This window comes from Staurois parvus, unplaced genomic scaffold, assembly GCF_062004578.1.
Source record: "Staurois parvus isolate SC_StPar_1 unplaced genomic scaffold, SC_StPar_1.0 ptg000251l, whole genome shotgun sequence".
Lineage (NCBI taxonomy): Eukaryota > Metazoa > Chordata > Amphibia > Anura > Ranidae > Staurois > Staurois parvus.
In genome coordinates this window covers 3,704,536-3,732,513 of record NW_028318047.1, presented here as the reverse complement: position 1 = coordinate 3,732,513, position 27,978 = coordinate 3,704,536, and the positions used below count along the sequence as shown (strand labels likewise).

Sequence of the window (27,978 nt, the reverse complement as noted above, 5' to 3'; positions counted from 1 at the left end):
AATACATTCCAGGTGCATCAAAACAAATGATGTGCAACATCCTAAAGTTTGTTTTCTTTACAATGCAGCCATATCCAAAGCCTTTCCCCTACTGCAGAATAGGACCTTTGCTCTCTATGTGGAAAGAATCATCCCTTTGCAGAGTCTAAAAAAATCATCTGCTGAGTGCCAGCTATCTCTGAAAAACAAGTATAAACTTAATTAGACTGTTTTTTTTTTCAATCCCTAACTTGTATAGAGTTAACATGTTCTCCCTGTGCTTTTGTGTGTTTCCTCCCACACTCCAAAGACATGCTGGTAGGTTAATTGGCATGAGATTCCGTTTAAAACAATAGAAAAATGCCCATATAGTTTGTTATGTTGTTTCAATATGATTGGATTTTGTGAAAGGCCACATTACCCATTAAAAATACAATAGGATTGCAATATTTGTTAGAGAATGTGTTACAAAAACACTGCTAAACAGTTTTTTTAACGTTGACATGAAAATAATTTAATTTATTATACTTCAAATGTATCAATACAGTCTGCCCATCTATTATGCGCCCCAACAAGAGAGGGCCTCTCCAAAGAAATGAATAGGATTTGTACATGTATGTGCAGAAGGATAGACTAGTAGAGTATGCAGTGACAGCGGTTTAGCTCCTCAAGGGCCACGCAGCATGCATCTAGCAAGAGTATGGACAGGTAGGTTTGAGGCATTTGGGATACTCACTTACCCAAGTCATAGTAACTTAATGGGTAATCATATAAAATTATAGTTATCCTTTAATTAAAAACCAAGAGAGGGTATAAACCAGGAAATCATTAGCCAAACATTGCTGTCTAATCTGTTGTTATATGAAAAAATACACGGGGCTGCCATTGCTGAACTCGTCTGAAACATTTGAGTGACTTGCTGTATGTCACCGACTCTTTTTGAGTCACTAATCAGAGTTAAATTTATTATCCAGGGAGGTCATAGAAAAGTCAGAAACATTTTCTGCATGGCTTAAATTATTGTGGAAAGAGGGTGAGCATGATGCCCAGACAACGTCAGATTTAGTTGGATGCTGGAAATTGTTTCCAGGCTCAGGTTTTTAGCTGGAGAGTTGCAAGACCAAGGCACTCTGTGTTACTTACATGACTGGAGATTAAGAAAGAGGACAGGCCAATAGATGCTTTTTAACTGTGAAAAAATAAATACAAATGAACCCATTTAGTCCTGTTCTGGAAATACATAGGATAAGCACAACAAACAATAAATAACTGAAATCCCTGCCCTTAATTTTACATTGTTATTCACTTAAAATGCATGAACTATTGACATGTGGTATTACTCATTTTATCGCGAAGATGATGACTCCTGAGAAAATGAAGATGCAATTTGGTGCAAAAAAAATGAATTGTGTGATTCTCTGGGTATACATATAAAAAAAAATCTACTTGTCAGGTATTCTTGTTGTCTGCCCATCCTCTGTTTGCTGAATGTACATACATGTTCAGACAATACCAGCATACATTGTATGTTCTTGGAACAAATTTTTAAAGCCCAATATAACAAAAATATGTAATACTATTCCCTCACCTTCCCTACATGTAATGCTGCTGTACTTTTTAAAAATTTCCCATCTACGTGCCTATACATCTTCCAAGCAGCAGCAATGAAAATCTGCAGTCCTCCTTATCTTGAGTGGGGCACACACATGACACAGCAGTGGCATATGGCCAGGGCTGGTGCTTCCACTAGGCAAACTAAGCAGCTGCCTAGGGCGCACTGCCACCTAGGGGCACCTGGGCACAGCACTCTCTCTTTGTGGCCTATGGACCTCTTGTATGAATTCTTAATTTCTCTGCAGAGACCCCTCTCCTCATACACAGGGAATGATGGTATCTTTACTCTGCACAATTGTCTCAAAGCCTGTCCACTTACATGACTATTTAGTACATGTATACACACATGACATTATTCCATGTAGCAGTGAAGTGTCGGCTCCCTCTAGGATGGGAAGGGATGACATTAGCCCAGGACTCTGGGCAGTCAGCAGTCTCTGATAAGAGGATCAGTACATAATCTCCGGTACACACAGTGGCACACACGATCCACTAGCTGTAACAGGGAGCCGGATAGTGCCTGAATTGGGCATGTCATGTGCTGGCTCCGCCTTCTTCTACACAGCTGCAGCCAATCAATAGGTAGGGTTGTGCTCTTGTTTCAGGGTTAACCCTATGTGCTACAAGTTGACTAGCAGCTGCTGATCACTGAGAGTTTTGTAACTCTGTTTTTTTTCCTCTCTGTCTGATTGGTTAATACAGTTAATTTATATTTTGTTAATATATATTTTGTCTTTAATATTGGTGCTGGTGACATCTTATGGACCTTATTTTTGCAAATTAAAAGACATTTAACAGTTTCATGTTTTGTTGGTTTAACATTTTCTACTGTTTTTATTTTGTTGGGGGCGCAGGTAACTAGTCTTGCCTAGGGCGCAAAATAGTCTAGCACTGGCCTTGCATATGGGTACTGCTATACTGCCAGACTGGGTGATGAACTAGACCATCTGTAGTGCAAAGGAATAAAGGGTTTGGAGTCATGACTGCATGTACATAGACTTCCAGTTTAGATGACATGGGGATACATTCAACTTGGCAGTAGGGCAATGATTAGTACATCAAACTGAATTTCTCCAGTGGACTGCTCTGGGGAACAGGTGAGTATTGCTGTGAACACTGCAATTTTTCAAGAGGTTCATCAGTATTATTTAGCCTACATTAAAAATGGGAATTATTGTGCATATTGACTAATTAGGTTTCTTCTTCTGGAAGAAAGAAGTTGACTGGTCACTATGAGCAACATCTCAAACTGAATCTACATCACAGAGTTTACTTTTTGTAGACTGGAAGATACTTTCCTTCTGGTATCATACCATTTATGCTAAGTTTAAATAATGTTTAACATTTCTTTTATTTCCTGGGCATACTTGCATGTTCTTAATAAAATATATTTAGTATTTATGGCATCTTAACTAATAGATGTTAATACATGAACTTTTTTTTTTTTTTTTTCTTACAGATTACGATGTTTGGTAAAACAGCTTGAGAAAGGAGATATTAATGTATCAGACCTAAAAAATAATATTGAATATGCAGCATCTGTATTGGAAGCAGTTTACATTGATGAAACCAGGTAATTAATTTTTTTTTTATTTGTTGATGATAATTGTTCCAAAGAGTTCTAAAAGGACAGGGGTGAAAAAGGAGAACAGGGCACACCCACACTCAAACTTCACTCCTTGGTTTTACTTATGTTTTCCTGCTTTTGGCCAACATAGTACAACAAAGAATATGGTCACTAACAGAACTAGAAATTGGATGTTATCGTGGTTATTACAGGGAAGTGACCCTCTTCCTTACCATGCAATTCTCATACAAACATGTATCACCGATCCTTCTCTTCCCATTGTTCAGTACTCATAGTGATATTTAAACCCCGGCTTCAGGCTCTGTGTTTCCCTCACAAGTGGCACCCCTTTATCCCTTGGAGCCTCTCCAATTTTGTACATCATGCTTACTTTTAATATTACAATATCTTCAAGATAATCACATGGCACTGGTCCTTTTCTGATCTTCTTCAGCAGCATGTGGCCCTCAGAGATGGAGAGAGCAGTGCTGATTTGATGACCTCAGCACAGTTTTCTGCATCAATACTCTCAATGAAGGGTGCTGTGGTGACACATTCTAAATGGGCAGGGAAGTAATGTCCAGCATTCATAATATGGTTTATGATGCTGATGCTGGGCAAAATTGTAGCAAAAAAGAAGTACTGCTGGGGACAGCTCTAAATTGTTTCCTTTGCTGACCATCTGGAGGCCAAATTAATTAAAATAAATTTGTTTGGAGTTGGGCGTTAAAGTTTTTTTTTTTTAATTTCCTTTTCAGTCACTAAAACAGGAAGTATGGACTCTTAGAAAACAATAAAACTATTTTAAACAGAGTGGGCAAGCATGAGAACTGCAGTTAAAATTTTAATGTCTTGTCAATACTGGTTAAATCTCCTCAATTCCTCTTTGGTCACGAGGTAAAACAGTGTAGTGAAATCTACCCAATAGGGATGCACTGAAAACCTGAAGGCATGTATAACCCTTTAACACTTCAACCAAACAAAAAAATATATTCTGGTTAAAAATGAAATTTACAGTGGACCTGTCACAGGAGAAATATAAAAATGCTAGTTGAATGGCTGTTGCTATGTACACTCCATGTCTTCAGTACTTTTAAAGACACTAATCTACAATAAGTATTAAGATAAAAAAAGAGAGAAGTTTTTGAAGTGTTGAGGCAAGAGAGTCAGACACTATTTTCCAAAGGAGAGGTCAGCAATGGCAGCCTCTATTAATTTCATGTCAGGTTTCTTTTAAGCACTCATTTTAGTATATCTTCAATGTGAAAGGAAGGTACCAGACTGCGTGTTTATGACTGTATCGAATTAAAAGAAAAATATTTTAGAGTCACTTTTGTTAGATTAACTTCCACTTACAAGCTCTAAAATAATGCATGAGTAACGGTTAAAAGAAATTCCACTGTGGAGTGTGCTTGTTGGAACATAAAAAATAGCATTTTTTTTCATCAACTTTGTATTAGCCACCCACTCCTTACCAATCTATTATCAAGGGTGGTCACATATTGTGAATACATTCTGTTAAATTGTCTTTGTATCATAATAATGAAGCAATTAGGCTAAGTCCATGCAATCATTTAAACAGTATATAAATAGAGTGTACACATAATTTAGGATAATAGCAAAAGCTATTTTTAGGTCCCAAAGGTCATTTAATTAGACACACTATTCTTGGTCATTCAGGAGGAAAAAGTCATTTCAGAAACTGTTTTTTTCCTAAGTTATGACCTAAACTCTTTCCTTGTTGAAAGACTCGTCTTAAAATAGTCCAACAGCCATACATGGTGATACTGCCTGTTCATTGTGGCATTCGAAATCTTCACTGTGATATTTGGCCCCATAAAGCTATTTCTAGCAATATATGTTCATTGTTATTAAGGAGAATCTTGTTATTATGTGCCACGGCAACGTACGTTTAATAGGTTTCTAAGGTTGAATCTGCATCAAGGAAAACATTTCAGACCATTTTTAAGAGTTCCAGAAACCTTTAAAATGCTTTTATATAGTTATCACAATGATCAGCCGTACCCAAGCAGGGTGGCCCATTTGGAAATTGCATATAAATTAAAGTTTTTTTATTTGCTTGTTAAACATAGACAAGTCCCATATCTACCAATTCACAACAGTCAAATTTCAGAGAATTATGAAAAAAGATATTGGTAGGGCAATTTGGCTTTGTGGCCAAAATAGCATTTGTGGCACCATAATCTGAAAATTACTTGCCAGTCTGCTTCCTTTTCCTCATGCAGGGTCAGAACTTGGCAGTTGGTTTGCATGGCAGGCATGCATAAAAACAGTTTTTTATAGCAGAGTCTCTGCCTTCCTTTTAAAAAGTGTTTTGGGTCATTTAAAAGACCCTGTCGCCAGACCATTTATTTTAACAAAAATCTCCTCATAAGATTATATGAGCATTTAACATATTTTATGTATGATATTTACCTAAAAAAGCCTCCATTTTTAGACAGCCCTGGAACTGCTGCTGGGTGCTGCCGTCTTGGATGTGATATAAGCAGCCCCAGCAGACTCAGAGCTGTCACTCAAGCAATACTCTATAGCACGGGTGTCAAACTGGCTGCCCTCCAGATGTTGCAAAACTACAAGTCCCATCATGCCTCTGTCTTTGAGAGTCATGCTTGTAATTGTCAATCTTGCAGTGCCTCATAGGACTTGTAGTTTGGCAACAGCTGGAGGGCCAACAGTTTGACACCCATGCTCTATAGTATTCCCCTTCACAGCTACAACACAGGTTATGTAGGGAAGTGATAGGAGGAGTGGATAGGATGGGCCAGCACAGACAGTAACTAGATGAGGAGAGGAATATAAAGTGCAAAGGGAAGTTGTTGTGCTATGGAATTGATGCTTCTTGGAGTAGTCAAATGTTCTTGCAAATTCACAGGCACATTGCAAGGGAATGAAAAAAAGGAAAGAAAAAAAACACAACAGGAAAGCATTTAAAATGTCCAACTCTTTTCTCTGTATGCATGCAAATTTTTAAGTAGATGACAAGTTTTCTTTAAAAACAAATAGTACCATGTTCCTTTTCTCATTAGTAGGGATTTTGGTGAGCTTGATATCTTTTGTGGAATTACTAATTTCGGCTTTGGCAAAATTTCACTAAAGTGGAAACTTTTAGTTTCTCTTATTGAGCTGCCCTAGAAAATTGAATGTTTTTGTGTTTTTTTGTAATTGTGTTTTTCTTTTTGCTGCTTATTTGATTTTATTTGTGTACTTTCAAAATATATTTTTTACATTTTGCCTTCCCCATTGACTCCAATGCTTTTGCCGAAATGTGATACTTCCCCAAAATCTCCATATCTTTTTGCCAAACTTCCAGGAAAATAAAAACTCTCAGTTTCCCACATCTCTGGTTTGGAGTTGTGCCAGGCACATAAAGCTTACAGTGTAAATATTTGTCAGTAGATCACGTATCTTCAGATTGAGTCCAAACGTTTTTTTTATTGGAGAATGATCACATCACAAACAGAAGAAGAGTGCAATGTTTTGAAGTCACGCAGGAATCCTTCGTTAGCCATTTGATATCACATGCCTGACAAAGGAGTCCTGCACGGCTTGGAAATGTTACACTCCGATTTGTGATGTGATCATTCTTCAATTTAAAAAAAGTTTGGACTCAATCTAATGATACGTGGTGTGCTGGCAATTATTTACAGTGTACTGTGCATGTTCCAGTCTCCAGCTGGTGGTTGCTGAAGCACCCCATATTTTAGAGCCTATTCCAGGAACGTGTACAATGGGAATATGGACGATTAGGCACATTCAGCTGGTACAAGCAACCTTGTTGAGCACAAAATATACCTTGCAAACACATAGGAAAGGGTAAAGTTTGAGGCCAGGAACATGGAATCCTGAGATGGCCCTTTTACCCTTCTCTCCCAATGCTCACAGCTAAGTGGATGGGAAAATGATAACTGAATAAATAATGAATAAATAATAGCATTATTATATCACAGAGGCTTGTTTATATTTCAATGTTTTTATTAAAAGAAACAAACCTACAGACCAACAAGACCAACAAATGTGAAAGTCAGAAATTCTCAAAAAATAATCATTTGGGAAAATTAATGACACAGGCATTAAACAGAGGGATGAAAAAATCGGACTGAGCAATTAGGTACGGGACCAAACAGTCCCTCCTGTGCAGTCTACAGATCAAGAGAATAAACTACAACAGTAAACAGAAATCTGGTATATAATTCACTATGAGAAACAGTTAACCATAAGCATAATCAACCAGTTGTCAGACACCAGTATATAATGCAGCAAAATGGAATGTCAGAATCAAAAAATGGAAGAAAAAATAATGAAGAAAAAAGTAGGAAAAAGAGCAGAGAAGAAAGAGTAAATTAAAGGAGGGTCAGCCACGAACCCATTAAGGGACGGAGAGGTGTCGAATCCATGGATCCCAAGTACTGTCAAATTTTGATGCATTATTATTAAGAATACAAGTGAGCTTGTCAATAATCACTTTCCAATTAAATTTATTTTTGACATAATCAAGTGATATCACTGATGGCTTCCAATATTAGCTATCGTAATTCTTTCAGCCAGGAGAATGTAAAGAATCAGTTTGATCGATTTCTTGGGGATACCTGAAGGTAATTTCTGAAAAAGGGCCACCTCTGGAAAAAGGAAGGTGACGTGGTAGAGTACATTTTTGCAAGGCGTTCAGGGACCAGGTACCAGCGCAGGAGCGTTTTATAGTTTGATTCAATAAGTGTGGTATTAATAGAAATCTCGGACAAAGCATAAGCCGTATCCTATCAATAAGTTAGTTCTAAGGAGATATTTAAGTCCCTTTCCCACTGAATCATGTAAGGGAGCTTGATTTTTGGATCAATAAGGGAAGTATATATAGTAGATATGCGACCTTTCAACATACCAGAAGCTTAACAAGAAAGTTTGAAATAGGTAAGTGTTAATTTAAGTTTGGATTGGATAAAGGACACAATTTGATTATATCGAAAGATTTCAATAGGGGGTAGTTGATGTTGATCTACAGAGGCTTGTGTAATTATAAACATGACTATTTGTAGAGCACATTTTTCATGTTACTATCATGTATCTTATGCTGAACCTATCAAATGTTATTTTTACCAAAAATGTAGGCGCCTATTGGATACAGAGGATGAGCTCTCTGACATCCACACAGACTCGGTTCCGTTGGAGGTGAGAGACTGGTTGGCATCCACCTTCACAAGAAAAATGGGCATGAGGAGAAGGAGGCCTGAAGAAAAACCAAAGTTTCGGAGCATCGTCCATGCAGTTCAAGCTGGAATATTCGTTGAAAGGTCAGCTATAATTGTGTTCTGCTTTAATTATCAGTGTTAAGACACATTTGTAAACTGTTTAAATAAAAAGGAAAAAACATTAGTGAAAAACACAAGCCTAGTTGTGAAGTTATATTTCTATGGAAATTTGACATCCAGTAGGTAAATCTAGCTTCTGCTCCTCCTTTGTTTTTGCTTAGTTTGGGAAAATCACATGCAGTTGCACCCAGAACAAGTTTAAAGCCATAATAAAGGATCACTTTTCTTTTTTTTAAATTAAAATAACAAACATGTTATGCTTACCTGCTCTGTACAATGCTTTTCCACAGAGTAGCCTGTATCCTTCTCTTCGCTGGTCCCCCGCCGGTGCTTCTGGCTCTTCCTTCCTGTCAGGTGCCCCCATAGCAAGCAGCTTGCTATGGGGGCATCCGAGCAGGCACAAGCAACATCAAACAGGAATAACAGATTAAATGGGATATTACAGTAAATATAAAGCCATTCTTATTTTTATAGGAAGGGTTAGAACGTTAGTCTGGTTTTTATTGTTGTCTGTGTTCCTGTAGGGGAGATTTGCCAATTCTCCAAGTTACCATTGTCTCCAGCACAGAAAGCATAAAAAATCCAACATGTGTGAGGTGTCTTGGGAGCAGAAAGTAAGAGGAAACATTCCAATGAGAAAATATATTCTGGTGACAGCTAAGACTGATTTTCCTCTTGCTTTGGAGAAATTCCCTCTTAGTTCCTGCTGTGTATCTGGGACAGGAAGTGGAGACAAATCTACCCAATGAGACACAGACAAAAAAAATGCATTCCCTATTCCATCCAAAATGTAAAAGTTTTGGCTTTACAAACACTTTAATGCAGTTATATTATGAAGCTTGTAACCAAAACTACTCTCTGAGACCGTAAGTGAGGGATATGATATTGCTTTTTTGTTGAATTCGCCAGATAGCTTGTTGTTGATCATAATTTCAATTTCAGTTTTACCAGGTCCTTATTAACAGTTGGAGGTTGCCAGGAATAGGCCACAGCTCCTTCTGACATTCATGCAACAACATACATGTGTTTACACAGTTTTGTCTCAACATAACTTTAATGAACACCATCAGGGATGTACCTGGGTTCAGTTTGGAGTAGGTTTGGCAAACATTACTGAAGTTTGGGTGCTGAATCTGAGCCCCAATGAAGTCAACGGGTGACAATTGTTAAAAACCAGTAATGGCCATTTTTTATTTTCACAGTTAATAGGCAAGGGATTGTCAAACAAATGACATGAAGGGGGGGGGCGTTTAGTCACTCTCCTGGGAAACACGTACCAAAGCAAATAAAAATATTTTAACTTCATTTGGTGGGAAAAAGTGATTTTAACCCCTTGGCACAAGTATGCAGCCTCACAGAACTGGGCTTTTCTTCACGGGGGCCATATATTTGCATAACTGTCTTTGTGCTGGGAGGACCAGTGTGTCCCTGAGAGCCCCGAGGCCCATACTAAGGAGCAGGAACCGAAACTCTGGATTAAGAGTGATAGCCCTCTGTTTGGCTATCACAGTGATCAGTCACTGTGAAGCCCGCCCCCGTGTTTTCTTTCTCTCTCAATAGAATAGTAGAGAGGAAAAAAAAACAACAGTGTAAAAAAAAGAAAAATAAATATTAAATACTAAAATGAAAAATAAAGAAAAAATAGCTAGTTAAAGGTTTGATCAGGGTCAAATGTCAGGATTTTTTTTTAACTAGTAACAGTGTCAGTTAGTGTCAGTGTTTTAGGTAGGGCAAAAAAAAAGCAAAATGCGCACTCTTGTTTCTGGGCTGTACTACGGGTACAAAAAACAAATAACATACACATATATGGTATCTCTGTGATCGTCAGAAGCTGTATACTTTATTCTGGGTTGTTCTCTGGTGGTAGGTTATGGTAGTAACAAGAAACACACAACTATATTTAAAAATATATTTTTTTTTTACTATTTTGGCCCAGTTTTCCTTTGACATTAAAAACAGATCAGGAGATATCCATTACCATTTACCACCCAATGAAAGCCCAATTTGTCCTGAAAACAACAAGGTATAATTCACCTGGATGTACAGAGCTGTTGTGATGATATGTACTGTTTTACTAACCCATGTCAAGGTTGCAAAATTTTAGTTAGGCATTAAGATTTGTTTTACCCTTAGGCGTGAAGGGCTTAAAAAAGCTTAAACTGTGACATTAAAAAAAATGCAAAATTACTTTAGATACCACACCAAGGGAGTGCCTACCTACTACAGCAAAACTTACCTAAACAAAATAAAAAAAGCCTTTTAAATTGCCAGAAAATTACAGTTTTGACCACTTTACTGTTTATAAACAAAAGGCTGTGGATCCCCTTCATCTAAACCAGACACTTATCCTAGATGAGAAATTAATTTAGATGCCAATGGGAACTACACACACACACACACACACACACACACACAAAAAAAATTGGGGGTCACCTTTAATTTCCATAGCAGACCCTTCAGGCCTGGTATGAAGTTTACCTCCCCCATAGAAAAATAATAACAAATAAAGCATGAACATCCCCTGAAAAACTCCATGCCAGACCTTTATCTGAGCATTCAGGAAAGGGGGGATCTGTGTGCTCAGCCCCAAACCATACAAGGTCACATGCCCTCAATATGAGGGGGATACTTTGTTGAAGAGGACAAGGGCCTTATCTCCACAACCCTGGCCCAGTGGTTGTGGGGGCATGTGGGTAGAATCTGGAAGCCCTCTTTAAAAATGAGGGGCCCCCAAATGCTGTCCCCTATGCGAATGACTAAAGGGCACATAGTACCCCTACTCATTCACACTAAAAAAAAGGAAAAGTGTAAATTAAACACAAACGCTTTGACAAGTCCTTATTGAAAAAGTTTTTTTTTAAATCCCACTTGGAAATCCATCATCAAACACATCATCCAGTGATGCGGATCCTAGTCAATCATACTGAATAACTCTTCCAAAAGAAGAAACTCTCCAACCAATGGGCATGTCTGATCCTGTCACTACACAATGCAAATGAAATCTCACAAGCCCTGCTACTAAATGTAAATAAAGAGGCAGGGTCTCTTGAGTGATGTCATTGACCAAATAATGCCATGCCAACATATTTGGTCAATAATATCAGTGATGTTGACGATTCCTAGCCAGTAAATGAATGAGGCCAGGTGATGACACTAGCTGCTAAGCATTGCTACTATACACAACGTTTGTCTTCCACCATATTACAAAAAAGGTCAGGCATTTAGATGAATGCCCAAAGAGGCAAAATTGGTCCAAATCTGTATTCGTACTGAACCTTATCTCATCCCCAAACACCATATGCAGTATATAAATGAAAGTAGGTTCACTAGAACTATAAATCACAGGGCCCTATAGCATAATTTTGGTGACCCCCCTCCTTGGTGATAGGTGGGCTTTAATACACCCTTGTTTACAGCCCCTAAAAAATGCTGGTTATAGGTGGACTTTTCCTGGTCTTTGCTTTGTGAATTGAGCCAATAATATCTTTTAGCAATGGTTTAACAATAACAAAATCCAGCATGATAAAACATAACAAAAATGTAATTTCCTCCAAGCTAGTTTCAGTTATTTTAACCACTACAACACCGGGCACTTATTTTTTTTCTCAAATGTTTCTATTTTTTTTTTCATTTCTTATAAATTGTTTTCTTTTTCTTACTATTTTATTTTTCAGCACACGGTGACCAAAGCAATACAATCAGGAACTAGCTAGACCCTGATCAATATTCAGGTTGGCTATTTAAATAGCCAACCTGAATATTGATCAGGGTCTAGTTAGTTCCTGATTGTATTGCTTTGGTCACAGTGTGCTGAAAAATAAAATAGTAAAAAAAGAAAAAATGTAATAAAAAAAATAGAAACATTTGAAAAAAAAAAAAATAAGTGCCCTGTATTGAAGTGGTTAAATAGCCAACCTGAATGTTGATCAGGGTCTAGCTAGTTCCTGATTGTATTGCTTTGGTCACAGTGTGCTGAAAAATAAAATAGTAAAAAAAGAAAAAATGTAATAAAAAAAAAATAGAAACATTTGAAAAAAAAAAAAATTAGTGCCCGGTATTGAAGTGGTTAATAAGAAAATCCCCCAGTGTAATTACTGTTAATGTGCAATTTAATTTAATTTACAACTTAAATTAATATTATTATATTATACAGATTATTGTTGGACTTGATGACCTAACAGTATAAATTATGTTTAAAGCAAAACTCACGTCTAAACAACCATTTCTACAGCTTCTAATGACAGACCAGCTCTCTGTATTTATGATCAGGCAACAATTTCGTCTTAATTTCAGGAGTTGGGAAGGCTTCTAATATTCAGATAAGCTGATCTTCTGAGCCAAATACTAGAAGATACTACAAGAGCTATTTAATGTTATTGTGTCTGTACATCCACAAACATGCATTCATTCATAGTACAAAAACTATTTTAATGATTTCCTTTTTTTTCCAGGATGTACAGAAGATCGTCCAATATGGCTGGTCTTACATATCCCCCAACAGTGATAGCATGTTTAAAGGTAAATAAAATAATTATCATCACATTAGAAACACTGAGAAAAAGATTATACTTATTCCTTCTGCACTGTACAGCAAATCTTAGCACAACCTATTACAGGGTTAATTTCTCTTTAGATAAATACAGTCAGAATCATGCAACTCTCTTTCCAGCAGCACAAGGAATGCTGAGAAGGTTTTAAAACAAATAAAAAAAAGAAAAGAGAGTACAACAACATTGCACAACAAAATTTAACTTTTTCTGTGATGATTAAAAACGAATGCACTCACGTGAATCAGTGAAGTAATGCACAATCAAAAAATTAAATGAAGCCAGTGTCAGTGGCATGGCTGAAGCATTAACTGAGCCTTGGTGTGGAGTGCCGTATAGGTGTGGGGGTCCCATCCTCATCCTACCACCCAGTCTGCAACCTTGTCAGGAGGGAAATGAGGAGTATACAGCTTTTCCTAGAAATTAAAATAAATAGTGTAGCGCTAATAATACTAACAATGACGTGTTAAAATGCACAAACTCTATATACATCCCCTACATATATATATCCAAGGTGATAAATCAATACATAAATAATAAAATAGTTGTGTCATACGTGAATTCCCTCACGGGGAATATTTAGTGAAAAAAGTGACAAACACACTCCTATTTGCACATTGTGAAACAATATGTATACTGGTGTACAAAATAGTGAACAAATAATCAATTCAAAAAGTCCAAAATGATATAATAATAGTAATACGATAGTTTGTGGTGATCCTCACACTTCACTCTTCATGCAAGAATATATAATGTGCCGTATACGTGGTACACACGTGCCAATCCTTTACCAGCCAAAATTTGGAATTTTTTCCTAGAAATTGTCATAGCTAATGTTATATATAATTATACAATAACCATGTCCATTCATGTTATTTATCATATCAAGACTGTGTACCAGGGGTGTTAAACTCCATTTTATTGCAGGCCGCATCAGCATTACAGTTGCCCTCAAAGGGTCAGTTGTATCTGTAAGATTTTATATAATTGTATCTACTCATTATCATATTAAATAATTGTCTCTGCGTTCGTATTACTGATTTTAGTAATAACTTAAAATGGAACTTTACTCTCTCAGTTAACATTGACTATTTTAAAGCCTTATGCTGCCAGCATTAGTAAATCAATAGGAAAGTATATTATATTTACTTGTTTTAACCTTTTTCTAAACATTTCTTTCATTACTTCCTGGATTCCATGCCTAGGCAAATTATGTCATATATCTCAGGAGTCTTCAGGAGGGGGGGAGAGTGGGAGGGGTTTTCTCAGCTAAGCACACCTATGACTGAACTATGGACAGAGGCATTCCAGGAAGAAAATGTTCCATGAATCATCTGCCCTTACTGAAAGTGGCCACAGCCAGAAATGCTAGGAGGTGTTTTTCAAGGTTATTTTCCAGCAAAACAAAGCGTGGAGACATGGATGGGTGAGTCTACTTTGAATATTAAGAATGATTGTGGTGTAAAGATGCAGTGTAGTTTCACTTTAGGACTTAAGCTGTGAAGGGCAGATGCAGACCAGCATGCAGCCCACTCACACTCCTGTAGCAGATGATCCAAACTTGAAAAGGTGCGCCACACAATGCTGATATTATCCACCAGAAACTTTATTGGAGACTGCTCAGACAGAACACCCTTGCAGAACCATGTTCTGATCAGACTCCAATAAAGTTTCTTGTGGATAATATCAGCGCTGTGCATCTCTTTTTTTCAGCTGGCATAGAATTGTATTGATCCCATAATAATTAAAAGCAGATGTCAGGAGCACCCAGACCCCCCCCCCTTATATCAGATGTCAAGAGCACACCCACCATCAGAAGTCTCCCAACCTCCCTTACATCACAATGCACCCCCCTTACCTTGTGCTGCTTCCAGGAAGAAGTTGGGGGCGGAGCTGGGTAGCAGAAAATGCAGGGTCTGAAGAAGGACTAGAGGAGGGTTGAAATCAGCTGCTGGAGTATGCTGAATGATGAGACCAGGGGAGGCAAAAATGAAGGGTTGCTGTGGCTGCACAGAAAGGGGTAGGATCTGTAGGAGGAGCTCCATCCTCTGCTGACTGCTGAGATGGGGGGTGCAGAGATAAGCCTCTCCACGGCTGCACAGAGAAGTGCAGGAACTAGCGGAGGAATTCTGCACTCCTCTCTGCTGCCAACTGCTGACAAGTTGGAGGCAAAGATGAGGAGGGTGCCACAACTGCAGCTGAGATGTGAGAGCCACATAAAATGGTCTGGTGGGCCAGATTTGGCCAAGGGGCCTTGTGTTTGACATATGTGCTCTATAGGTTATACATGGTTGGTTTTATCACCATGGAAAATAGCTGATATAAATCGTGTGCATTCATTTTTTTAATTGTCACAGTAAAGGTAAGTTTTATTGCACAAGATCGCTGTGCAGTCTTTTCTTTTTGTCTTTGAAATAAAGTAAAGTGTCTGTGCTTTTTCCCTCAGTAAAGGATTTAGGCTTCCTTTAGATAATGCTGCTTGAATTCAAGAGGGCTTGCAAATTGCATTTAACGTCTCTCTAACACCAGCCTCACATTGGCCATCATTCTCTATGAGCCAGTGTGAGAACACTTGTCCACAATATCAAAGCCCAGCCAAATGCAATTCCTACCTGCAGCAAAAATGAAGCTCTAAACATTGTTGGAAGGCTGGGAAGTGTACTAAAACTACTGCTGTGTGTCACCAGGTACCAGTTATGTGGTTCCCAGGTAGAATGTGTATGCATCTGGGAAAGGCTGGGTTTTAGTTGTTATTACAATACAGCTGTCCTTTAACAGCTATGCATCAGGTTTACTGGATGTTTTCCAATTTTGTATCATTTTCTATTTTATGTAAAGGCACTTATACTATGCTTTTAAAGCATATTTTCTTTCGAAAGGCTGGCATTGGCTAGTGTATGTATATCCTTGTCAGCAATATCTGATTGACATTGTACAAGTTACATTAGCCAACTTCCATTCAGTCTTTTGGTAATTTTCAGTTTCAGTTTGGTCTGTTGGTTTTAGGAACATTCTAATATACTGAATGGTTGCTAGTTATATAACATGAACTGAAGAACCTTAACAGAACAGTTAATGAGATACCCCATGATACATGGCTACCAAAAGTTGATTACTAACCCCAGGTTCACTTCTGTGTGAGGTTCCCGTGCCAGCTGCGTTTTCCAAAGAAGTGCAGGGAGTCCATTCAAAGGAATGGGCTCTTGTGCCTGTACAAAACGTGGCCCGCACAACCGGATATATGTGAACCAGGGGTTAAGCTACTTTACTTCTTGTTTCTAGTATCTTCTAACTGCAACACATCAGCATTTGGTAGTAGAGGCTACACACACGCACACACCAGTTTGGATAGCAGCAATATATTGTTACAGTTAGTGAAGAATAAAAATACAATAGCATGCAAAAGACACATGCTACTAACAGATCCTCATTTTTCTAGCAAAGTAAAATGGGATTTAAATTTCAGTAATAGATGGCAAGTAAAGGCAGGATAGTTAAATAATATCTTCAATCGTCTGCAATTTTCTCTTGTATCCTAGTAAATTGTCTCTGGAGAGAGATTCAATTTATTCTCTGTCGACTTTTACATACTGAATATTTACTATTGTCAGAATTCGTTTTGCAATTGGCTGTATCAGCTACTCGTCTTCTATTTAAGTGCACTTTTTTTTTGGACAACTGTTTATAATTTAGTTCAAGAGAGAACCTTTTTCAGTTCCATAATGGAAATTATTATCAAGCAACGACTTTAGTTTTTTTCTTTCAAGTGTTACAGTATATAAAAAGAAGTAAGTTCTGTTGTTTGGTAGGAAAACCCTTCACAAATAGTACTTCAGTTTGATTCAGTATGATTAGGCCCCCGGTGGGTGGGGCTAAATGCATCAGAGGGTTATGGCTTAGGAGGAGTTCCAAGTTGAGGCCATTCATGTTCTTCTCTTCCTGTTGAGCTAGTGGTGTGTGGTGTCTCTCATACCTTCATTCTTCAGTTTGGGTAGATGTACCTTAAAACTGCCATCTGGCTTTCTATATTGCTTCCCCCATCTGACAGAAAGAAATCTTAGACCCTATTGAAACTTACTAAGGTAGATTTACTAAAGGCAAATAGGCCGTTCACTATGCAAGAGAATTTTCACTCAGCTTAGTAAATGTGGTGAAAAGTCATATTGCTAGAAATACCCAATCATGTGCAAGTAAAATCAAAAAAAAGTATTTTTCCCTGAATGTGATTGGACGATGGAAGTCAGCAGACTTTCACCTCATTCGCTAAGCTAAGGGAAGATTCCCTTACAAAGTGAACAGCCTATTTGTTGATAGTAAATTAATCCCACTGTACCTCTTTAAGATGCAATTAAATGTACATGAAACTGCACACAAAATGAAATTCATGCCAATCACGGCATTACGCATTGGATTGGAATCTGTACAGAGGTGTCTTTATCTTTACACCTTTGCTGAATATAAAGGTTAACTTTAAGACTCTGAAAGATACAAAATCCCAATGTGTGATTTTACTGACTAGAAACTACACATAATACATAGTTTAACCATTCAACGGGGATCTCCAGAAAAACTAAAGTAGTTAAACAAAAGTGCTTTCCCATAATTCTGTAATGAAACATTTTACTTTCTTCTACTTTTACAGCAAGGCCATAATGGTATGATGATTCTATATAAGAAGCACTCTATTGGTAGTGAGAGCTCTGTGCCAAAGTGTGCATATATGAAATAGAAGATTTGGGCAAGGCCTGTTTATACCTGGGAACCTGGTCCAGGCTTTGCATTGGTCGTAGTAGTTGCAGAGACTGTGTTTTAAAAATAAATATGTAAAAAAAATCCTACCTGCAAAAAAATTAGTTAATATTCACCTTTCCTGAAGGCTAAAACTGCAATGAAGATGAAAACCACTGCCCATAGAATCTTTAGAATCTTCCAGGAGAGTTGACTTCCTGGTCCTCGTGTGAACTTTAGTTTCTCCTCTCAGGACATGATAGTGACATATCATCAGATCAATATACCGGAAGCAACAGTGGACCAGGAATTCCACACTCTTGAAATTGTTGGATTCTGAAATTAGAATCGACTTCTTTGGATGACTGAACCATTTGCAGAAAAAATGTCTAATGGAAGAATTCCTCTCATTGTCAATAGGAATTAGATTAGTAAATCTGATTTCTTCAGTAAAAGGCCATTTATGAAGAATGTGGACATATTCCACATTGTCATGAAAGATACTGTTTTCAGGTAAATATGATTGAGTACTGTCCGTGATACTTTTTTATTTGCACTAACAAACAATTTTAAGGACAAGCTTTCGGGGAGTGTCCCCTTCTTCAGGTCAAAGTAGTACTGATCACAAAGGGTTAGAAGAGGTGTTTTGGAGTTGGAAGGAAAAAAAAAAAAAGGAGAACAGATAAGATAAGACACAAGCAGGTAAATCTGAAAATGTTCATATCAACATTAAAGGAGGATATAAATTTTGGCTAGAAAAACATATAACTGATAAAAGTCGTATTCTTTAGACATTCTCACCCTGCGTCTACAACAAAAACGGGATTTCTTAATCATTTTTCAGATCAATATAGATGACACTCATTAGGAGTGTTGTATTTTCCCATCAGATAGCGGTTACAGACAACTTTTTATAACAAGCTGAAGGAAGTTGTGTGATTGATATTTTTAAAAATAGTGATTGTTACTAGGGTTTCTGCTACAAAGAGCAGTAAGAACATCAGTAATAATAAACATATCACTAAACACTGCAAGTTAACTTAAAACTTAATTTAGATTTTTTTTCAATTACATCATACACTTTTGTGTAAAAAGTGCCAACACTCCGAAAGTTACTGTTTGTTTTTTTCTGTGAAAGCTATCACTTGGATTTCTCCTGTAATGGGCTCTCAGTGCCTTCAATGGACGGGAGTAAATATTTCTAGTTGTTTAGTAAGTTAATGTCACTTTGCAGTCTTGATGAAAGGTTCCAGCTATCTGGAAGTGAAACATTGCATTTGTCCTGAATACAACATGTCTTTTTCCAGGACCAAATTGTATTAATTCACGTTTAAATTATTTTGAAAATTCTCTCTGTTGAGGACCACAGCAATTTTCTTTCTAAATGTAGCTTTTAATTCATATAATGTGAAATTACAATACATGCTCAAATAAGAGACTGTATCCAGATAACTGCTAAGATGCTATCTAGTAGAATTGTATTTAATAGGTTCACCTGGGATCCTTACATTTGGTAATTTTGTGACAGGTGTATGGTGTATAAACATTGGGGGGGGGGGGGTGGAGTGAGACAAATCATTATGATTAACATGGATCTCTTTACATCTCTAGACAGCATGATTGACATACCACTATACTTATTCCCCTGGGAAGGGCTAGATATCTGGGTGACACCTTATTATAAAGGGGTTGCCCCATTTCACTGCAAGTCCCCCCATGTTACTATCACCTCCTTCGTGTGACACTTGAGGTAGCAAAGAGGCCCCATGTCCCTCAACATTAAGGAAGGATTCCCCCTCCTTGCAAGCTCATCCCCCCAATGTTTAAAGGCATGTGCACATTCAGGCTGTCCTCCCTTTCCTAGCCACCCAGAGTGCATGTCAAAATAAGGGTCTGGTTGGAATATTAAGGGAAATCTCATACTGTTACTACCACTTTAACTTTTAATCATGATCTGACTCTGGAATTAAATTTAATATAATATTTGCATTAATATTCTACATCATAGTTCCATAGTTTGTCTGGCTGAAAAAACACAAAAGTCCATCCAGCACAGAGGAAGGCAAAAAACCCCAGCAAAGCATGATCCAATTTGCTAATGCAGGGGAAACAAGTTCCTTCCTGATCCCCTGAGAGGCAATCGGATATTCCCTGGATCAACCTTACCTATATATGTTAATATCCTCTAGATCACAGGTGTCAAACTAGCAGCCCTCCAGCTGTTGCCAAACTACAAGTCCCATGAGACATTGCAAGATTGACAGTTACAAGCATGACTCCCAAAGGTAGAGGCATGACGGGACTTGTAGTTTCTCAACAGCTGGAGGGCCGCCAGTTTTACACCCCTGCTCTAGGTACCACATGTTACTATAAATGCAGCGGTATGTTATTGACTCCCATTTGGACTAAGGAAGCCACTTAGATAAGCGGTGAAACTTCTTTAACATTACGGTAAATGTAACTAATCTGGTTGACATGGATTGATCAGATGAACCCAAGAAACTCAGTTGTAACATCCTATTTTTCATTTCAAGTATTTGTTCATGTTTGACAGATGAGAGAGGACCCTACGCCAGTGTCTAAAACTACATTAGCAACCTGGCCAGGAATTAATATCTGCCCCACTCTGCCGTGGAATTTTACTTTCACAGCAAAACGGTGACTGGATAGCATTCTATTTAAATAAGAGGTTGCTAGATGAAGCATTACTCTCCCACAGTTTATGTTCTTACTATAAAATTTAATGGTTGCAGTTTGATAACAATGAGACTTTTTTAATATTAGGTAAAAAAAACTATGGAGAATATAGATTGACTTGTACCTTTGCTAAAGGTCATAAATTCTATCATGTGGCTTTGTATATGGAATTTTTAATAAGGATATAAATGATGCTTGCCGAGATCAAATGTTTACTGTGCATTAATATTTTAAGATGTTCACTTAATGTGGATGATTAAAAATTATTTTTCCACTAAAATAGCACAATTCAGATTGACCACTTGTTAAGATCTCATAAAGCCGAATCACGATCATTTCACTTGCAATTGATCTTAAAAACTGGCTGAATTTCTTTTTAAGGACACATTTGTCTGGTTATATCAAACACAGTTAATATAACAAATTATATTTCTTTCCCCTTTCCTGTTAACATGACCATATGAGACAGATTGTCTTGGGAATTGACAATTATAAATGCATCTATTTTAAACTTCGTGAGATGAAATATGTGTGAGCACTACAATAAAATCACAGGTACATATTATATTTAGACTTAAGAAAACCTAACATCCTCTAACCCACATTGTAACAGCACTTGAAAAATACTCAGGGACTGTAACTGTCTGTTATATTTTATGTATTTATTTTAATATATTTAGATTTTATGTAAAACCAATGGCTGCTGCAACCTTCCATTTGAATGTCTACATATATTTATATGTCCAGCTCCAGCCAAAGCATCTTTTGGATACAATGTACAAGGGTTATGGCCTCTGGTTACATTACTATCTAAATCCCTTTTGACAGAAACAATTGAGAACTGTCCATGATACTTTTTTTTATTTGCACTCATGTCCAAACAAAATTTTAGGACTAGCTTTAGAGGTGTACCCCCTTCTTCATGGTCCAAGCAGTACTAAACTATGATCACCTCAAAGATTACTCCCTTTTGGAGAACCATCCACTTATTTTCTATCAGGACAGCAAGTGATAAGAAATTTCTATTCGGAAAACAGTCAAAAACACACTTTTAGTAAAGTAAGGAAATGTTAGAAATTGCGTGACAAAAAAAGAACCTGATAGAAATTTTTACTTTTCAATAGTTTAACAGAGAACTAAAATAGGAGGTTAAATAAATAATGAGACAAAATAAGCTGTAAAGATGGCCAAAAGGGGGGGGGGAGGGTTCATAATTGGTGCAGTGTACTTGAGTTATTATTATTTAAGTATTTAAGTTTATTTTAAACTATTTCTGCCAGTAGCTGGTCTGTTAAATGGCCACAACTTTAGGTTGTCAGACTTGTGCTCTGATATACAAAGTATAATGAGCATAATGTTATTTACAGTATCCATACCTAAATTAAATGAAGGTGGTCCTTGATTCTTAAATTAATACTCTATAATGGACTGAGCCCTGAATTTGTGAAGACGCATGTATGTATGTTCAGGACATAAATATACTGTATATATACAGTGTACACACATTACACACACACGCACATATATATATATATATACATATACACTATATTGCCAAAAGTATTGGGATACCCTCCATATCTTTGGATTCAGGTGTTCCATTCACCTCCATGGCCACAGGCCAAGCACCTAGGCATGCAGACTGCTTCTATAAACATTTATGAAAGAATGGGTCGCTCTCAGGAACTCAGTGAATTCAAGTGTGGTACCATGATAGGTTGCCACCTGTGCAATAAGTCCATCCGTGAAATTTCCTTGCTACTAAATATTCCAACGTCATACTACCGCATTTCAACTGTTAGTGGTATTAGAACAAAGTGGAAGCAACTGGGAACAACAGCAACTCAGCCATGAAGTGGTAGGCCACGTAAAATGACAGAGCAGGGTCAGCGCATGCTGAAGCGCACAGTGCGCAGAAGTCACCAACTGTCTGCAGAGTCAATAGCTAAAGACCTCCAAACTTTGTGTGGCCTTCAGCCTAGCACAACAACAGTGTGTAGAGAGCTTCATAGTATGGGTTTCCATGGCTGAGCAGCTGCACACAAGCCTTATATCACCAAGGGCAATACAAAGCTTCAGATGCAGTGGTGTAAAGCACGTCGCTTCTGGACTCTAGAGCAGTGGAGACGTGTTCTCTGGAGTGACAAATCACGTTTCTCTAGCAATCTGATGGACGTGTCTTGGTTTGGCGGTTGCCAGGAGAACAGTACTTGCCTAACTGCACTGTGCCAAGTGTAAAGTTTGGTGGAGGGGGGATTATGGTTTGGGGTTGTTTTTCAAGGGTTGGGCTTAGCCCCTTAGTTCCAGTGAAGGGAAATCTTAAGGCATCAGTATACCAAGACATTTTGGACAATTTCATGCTCCCAACTTTGTGGGAACAGTTTGGGGATGGCTTCTTCCTCTTCCAACATGACTGCACACCAGTGCACAAATCAAGATTCGTAAAGACATGGATGAGCGAGTTTGGGGTGGAGGACCTTGACTGGCCTGCACAGAGTCCTGACCTCAACCTGATAGAACACATTTGGGATGAATTAGAGAGAGACAGCAGGCCAGGCCTTCTTGTGCACACACACACACATTGCATTTTTGTACCCAGTAATTGAGTGTCCTCTTTCTTACAATAATAAAGTTGAATTGGATGATAGACTTCAGTAAAATATATTTTTATTTTACGTACATTTTTCTCTTTTTTTATCAACAGGATATCGATCGATGGTCTTTTAATGTGTTTTCTTTAAATGAAGCTAGTGGAGAACATGCACTTAAATTTATGGTTTATGAACTGTTTACACGATATGACCTTATTAATCGCTTTAAGGTAATTATATATTTTCTAGTTAACTAAATAAAACAAAAGTTAGGGCTTGTTCACACTTGACTTCTTCCTAAACGCCCCTATAGCGTTTGACAGTCATTTGGGGAGCGTTTTTAACACTCTCCAACACTCCCCAAACGCCCTATGCACGTTTTTAAGGCGTATCATGGGCATATTCCAGGTATTAAAACCGCTCCACAAATTCCTATAATGAAGTTAATGTCATTTACGCCCTGCAAATGCCTCACAAATGCCTCACAAACGCCCTGCAAACGACTGTCAGGCATTTTGAGGAGCATCACCATAGATTTGAATGGGAGGCGTTCAATGGCTTCAACTCCTCCTGACTGAACATGAGGCGTCAATTTTGCCGCGACTCTAACACTTCAGTGTGAACAGCACCATGTGCTGCCATGTGTATAATTTTCATAGGCGTTTGAGGAGCTGCCTACAAAGATAGTGTGAACTTAGCCTTAAGGTGCAGTGACCCTAACTGCCAGCCAGAATTCATCTTTAAGTAAACTGACTCCAGTTCTGACTTGGCAGTTTATCTTTTTGGTGAGAAAGCTCTTTGCAATGTCTGGGGCATTTGTGCTTAGTCACATTTATCCAGTTAATACAGACACAAAGAATGTAGGATATTATTATTGCTTATTCTTACATTTTCTCCCAATGATAATCTACAGATTTATGTAGTAAGAGTGCACATAACTGATTTTCATTCCTCTTTTGTAGATTCCTGTTTCTTGCCTTGTATCGTTTGTTGAAGCTTTAGAAGTTGGTTACAGCAAACACAAAAATCCATACCACAATTTAGTCCATGCAGCTGATGTTACCCAAACTGTGCACTACATATTGCTGCATACAGGTATCATGGTAAGAAACATTTTCTCAGAACACAAGTGAAATATGCAACACATTTTATGTACATTAAAGGTGGGAATACACGATTAGAAAATTGACCGATTGGTCATCCGATGACCGAGAGGCGCTCATTCGTTGGTCGAAACCATGGCCCACATTAACCAATCTAAAAAAATCGTTTGTTGGGCAATATGTGGTGTTGATGTCTTCCGTACAAGTGGAAGTGATGCAGTGTGCGTGTGACCTTGTGGCCACGCCCTTCTGGCCAGAACGAGCGACATACACAACAATTAACAGCAGTATAATATAGTTTATTACATGACCTATATACATAAATAGTGATACATAAAATATAATATGCAGAATTCTGGTTTCATTATCTCATTAGGCCAATCTACTTTTAACATTTGGAGTTTTTGTTTGTGTTTACGAAGATTCCTTGGACATAAACATCTGGGTCATCTTCCGCTCATGCATGATAGTGCTTGATAGATTTTTTTTGGACGACCGTCATACTACCGCATAGAAAATCGGTCGTTTGTATGAGAAACGACAAACCTTTTCACTGTTGTTCAACCAGATTTTTTCGTTCACAGTATTGTTATTGGTTAAAACATCCTGCTCATCAACGAAGAGAAAATCGTTCGATCAGTGGTTCCGGGAAATGTTTTGTACAATTTTCTTATCGTGTGTGCAGGGCATAAGTATGCACCTGTTTCCAGACTAAGAACAAGCCACAAAAGAGCTTACTGTGAATTCCAGATTATTCTGTATTGAATGGGGTTTATTTTCTAAAGGAGTAGAGGATGCTTACCTAACAAATTGGGTAAACTAAAATTGTGTTTGCTATCCTAAATACTCCTGAGTTGTTCTTTGAGGAGAGATTTGCAGTAGATTACTTTCCATAAAGTGGTGAAGTTGAGGTGATACTGCCACCTTCAGAATGCTTTTTTTGACAGCTAAAGAGGGATACTGAGCCACAGCTGCAAGCTTAGTGCTTGGCTAGTGGTTGTGGCATGGTCTCATTCACTTGAATATGATGTGCTTACCAGCAGTCTGCCCACAGAACATGATGGAATATAATTTTTGCTGTGCTACAAAGCATCACAGCTGCAGCATGTGTACAACTCCATCTGGCAGCCTTTTCAGCTTAAGAAGAGAGGTAAAATTGTGACTCAATCGCCTATTTTTACCACACCCCAACTGCACATGTAAACTAAGCCTTAGAGTTCACAATCATGTACAGAGGATGGGCAAGGTTAGGAATAAAACAAACAGTGCAGATTTGTTGATACACAGAAATGTCAATAAGTAAAACTCTTGATGATTATTTACTAAATAATAGAGGCTGTTCATTTAGTAAAGTGAAGGTATAATAAGGTTAACCTGTGTTCACTTTGAATACCCAGTCATGTCCGATAGATGTTCTGAGGGTATGACAGTAGATAGGGTGTGTAGGAGAGGAGTGCTAGCTGTGCAGGAGAGGAGTCTGAAGGACATGATAGCATACAGTATGTGTGGGAGAAGAGAGTGGCCAGGGACTCAACCCCACATCTTCATGGGATAGGCTGCAAACATATCTGTCTCTAGGAGAAACTCTACCATATGGTGTCACACATGCTCCAAACACAAGGCCCACCTTTTTAATTAGGAATTTCTACAAACAATGCTTTTCCAATGATTTACTGAATAACGAATTTGGCACAGCAGCTTCTAAACATCACTGTTAGCAGAACACATCAGTGCCACCAACTCAAACTCTTTAAGTCCAGCTATCTTCCCAAATGCTCTTTCGTGAGTCCCCCAGCAATGGGTCCTCACATGGAGTCTCCACTGGGCATAGGCCTGGAAGCCCCACTATTCTTCAGGCAACAAATCCACAGGCTGTAATCAGCGATAGACAGCTCCCATCCACCTTCTACCCAGAGCCCCACTCACACCAGTTTATAAAAGGCATAGAACTCCACCCACTGGAGTGGTCTCCCTAAAAGGGGTACTAACACCTGCTTACAGACACTATATGCAGGAGCGGAGTGCCGAAAGGTATGACAGAAGAGAAGTGCCAAAGAGCAAGACAGCAGGTAGCATGTTCAGAAGAGGAGTGTGGATGGGTATGACAACAGGCAAAATGTTCAGAAGAGGAGTGTGGATGGGTATGACAACAGGCAAAATGTTCAGGAGAGGAGTGTGGATGGATATGACAACAGGCAAAATGTTCAGAAGAGTGTGGATGGGTATGACAACAGGCAAAATGTTCAGGAGAGGAGTGTGGATGGGTATCAATACAGGCAGTAGTTTCAGGAGATGAGTGTAGATATTTCTGAAAGCAGGCAGTATGGTTAGGGGAGGACTGCAAGAGGCTATGACAGCAAGCAGCATGTGCAGGCCCACATGGAAGAAAAATATATTTTAAATATATTTTAAAAATATTCTTCCCAAATATATTGACATATATTTGAAATACTAAATTTGTGGCCATTTTCAATATATTTAAAAAAAAAAAAAAAAAATATATATATATATATATATATATATATATATATTGAAATGCGGTTTTTATATATTACAAAATATATGAAAAATATTTTTAAAAATACATTTTCAAATATACTGTATGTCTTTAAAAATACATTTAATCTATATTTTCAGAATTACATTACAAATATATGTTAGAATTACATTTTTATATGTTAAAAAAATCTGAAGAATATATTTTAAAAATATATATGTTTTTAAAAAATGTCATATATTTTGTAATCAATAAAAAACCCATTTCAACATACGGTATATATATATTTATACGTATATATAGATATATATATACTGTATGTATATACCGTATGTATACCATATGTAAAATATATATATATATATATATACTGTATATATATATTTTGAAATATATTGAATACGGCCAAAATTGTAGTATTTAAAATATATGTCAATATATTTGGGAATAATATTTTTAAAATATATTTAAAATATATTTTTCTTCCATGTGGAGGAGAAGGGATCCAGGGAGTATGACAGTGGGAATTAGGTGCTGGAGAGGAGTGTGTAGGATATGCCAATGGAGAGTATGTGCAGAAGAAGAGGCCATCACAGTGGAATTAATTGCTGGAGGATACAACATGGGGCAGTATGTGTAAGAGGAGAATGCAGGGGTATGGTAGTGAAAAGTATAGAACTATAAAATACGTTAGAATTTTTAAATATTCCCAATAAACATTATAGAAACCCACAAAAGTGCTTTAGACTGTCAAGGGAAGTTTTGTATACCATTTATCTAAATCTGACAAACATTATGCTATCTGGGATACCAGCCCTGAAATTTTTGTTTGGAATTAACACATATAAATTGGCTTTTTATGACAATATCTGTAATAATATATTTATCTCACTTTGGCAGCACTGGCTCACAGAACTGGAAATTTTGGCAATGATATTAGCTGCTGCTATCCATGACTATGAGCACACTGGGACCACAAACAACTTCCATATACAGACAAGGTAAAAAAAATCTGCCAATTTTTTGATGGCTGCAAAGGAGCACACACTCATTACACCCTATCCTCTGGGAAAACTTAAATTATATGGAGCATTTTTCTGCTGGTCCTGGAATTTATTAGAATATTCGGACACTTTTCATAGTTTATACATTTTCTTATATTTTCCAGGCCGATTTCATTCTGTTCTGGAAATGAAGCCACAGCTGTTTTTGTACTTATGAAAGTGTATTCACTGGTCAGCTAAAGAGCTTACTTACCAGGTCAACAACAATGATTACAGTATGAAGTCTTTGAGAAAATGCAGTCACTTTTCAGGTCATTTTTTTGAAGA

General features: G+C 37.6%; 1 protein-coding gene across 2 annotated transcripts in view; it reads left to right on the top strand.

Moving 5' to 3' along the window:
• Positions 1-27,978, top strand: part of PDE1A (phosphodiesterase 1A) — a 351,420-nt gene that overhangs the window by 261,762 nt on the left and 61,680 nt on the right. For both annotated transcript variants that reach the window (XM_089680839.1, XM_089680840.1), the window contains exons 2-7: positions 3,053-3,166; positions 8,284-8,466; positions 12,936-13,002; positions 23,161-23,277; positions 24,010-24,150; positions 27,548-27,648. In XM_089680839.1, coding sequence (XP_089536965.1) covers positions 3,053-3,166; positions 8,284-8,466; positions 12,936-13,002; positions 23,161-23,277; positions 24,010-24,150; positions 27,548-27,648 — 723 coding nt within the window. The remainder of the gene's footprint in view (positions 1-3,052; positions 3,167-8,283; positions 8,467-12,935; positions 13,003-23,160; positions 23,278-24,009; positions 24,151-27,547; positions 27,649-27,978) is intronic.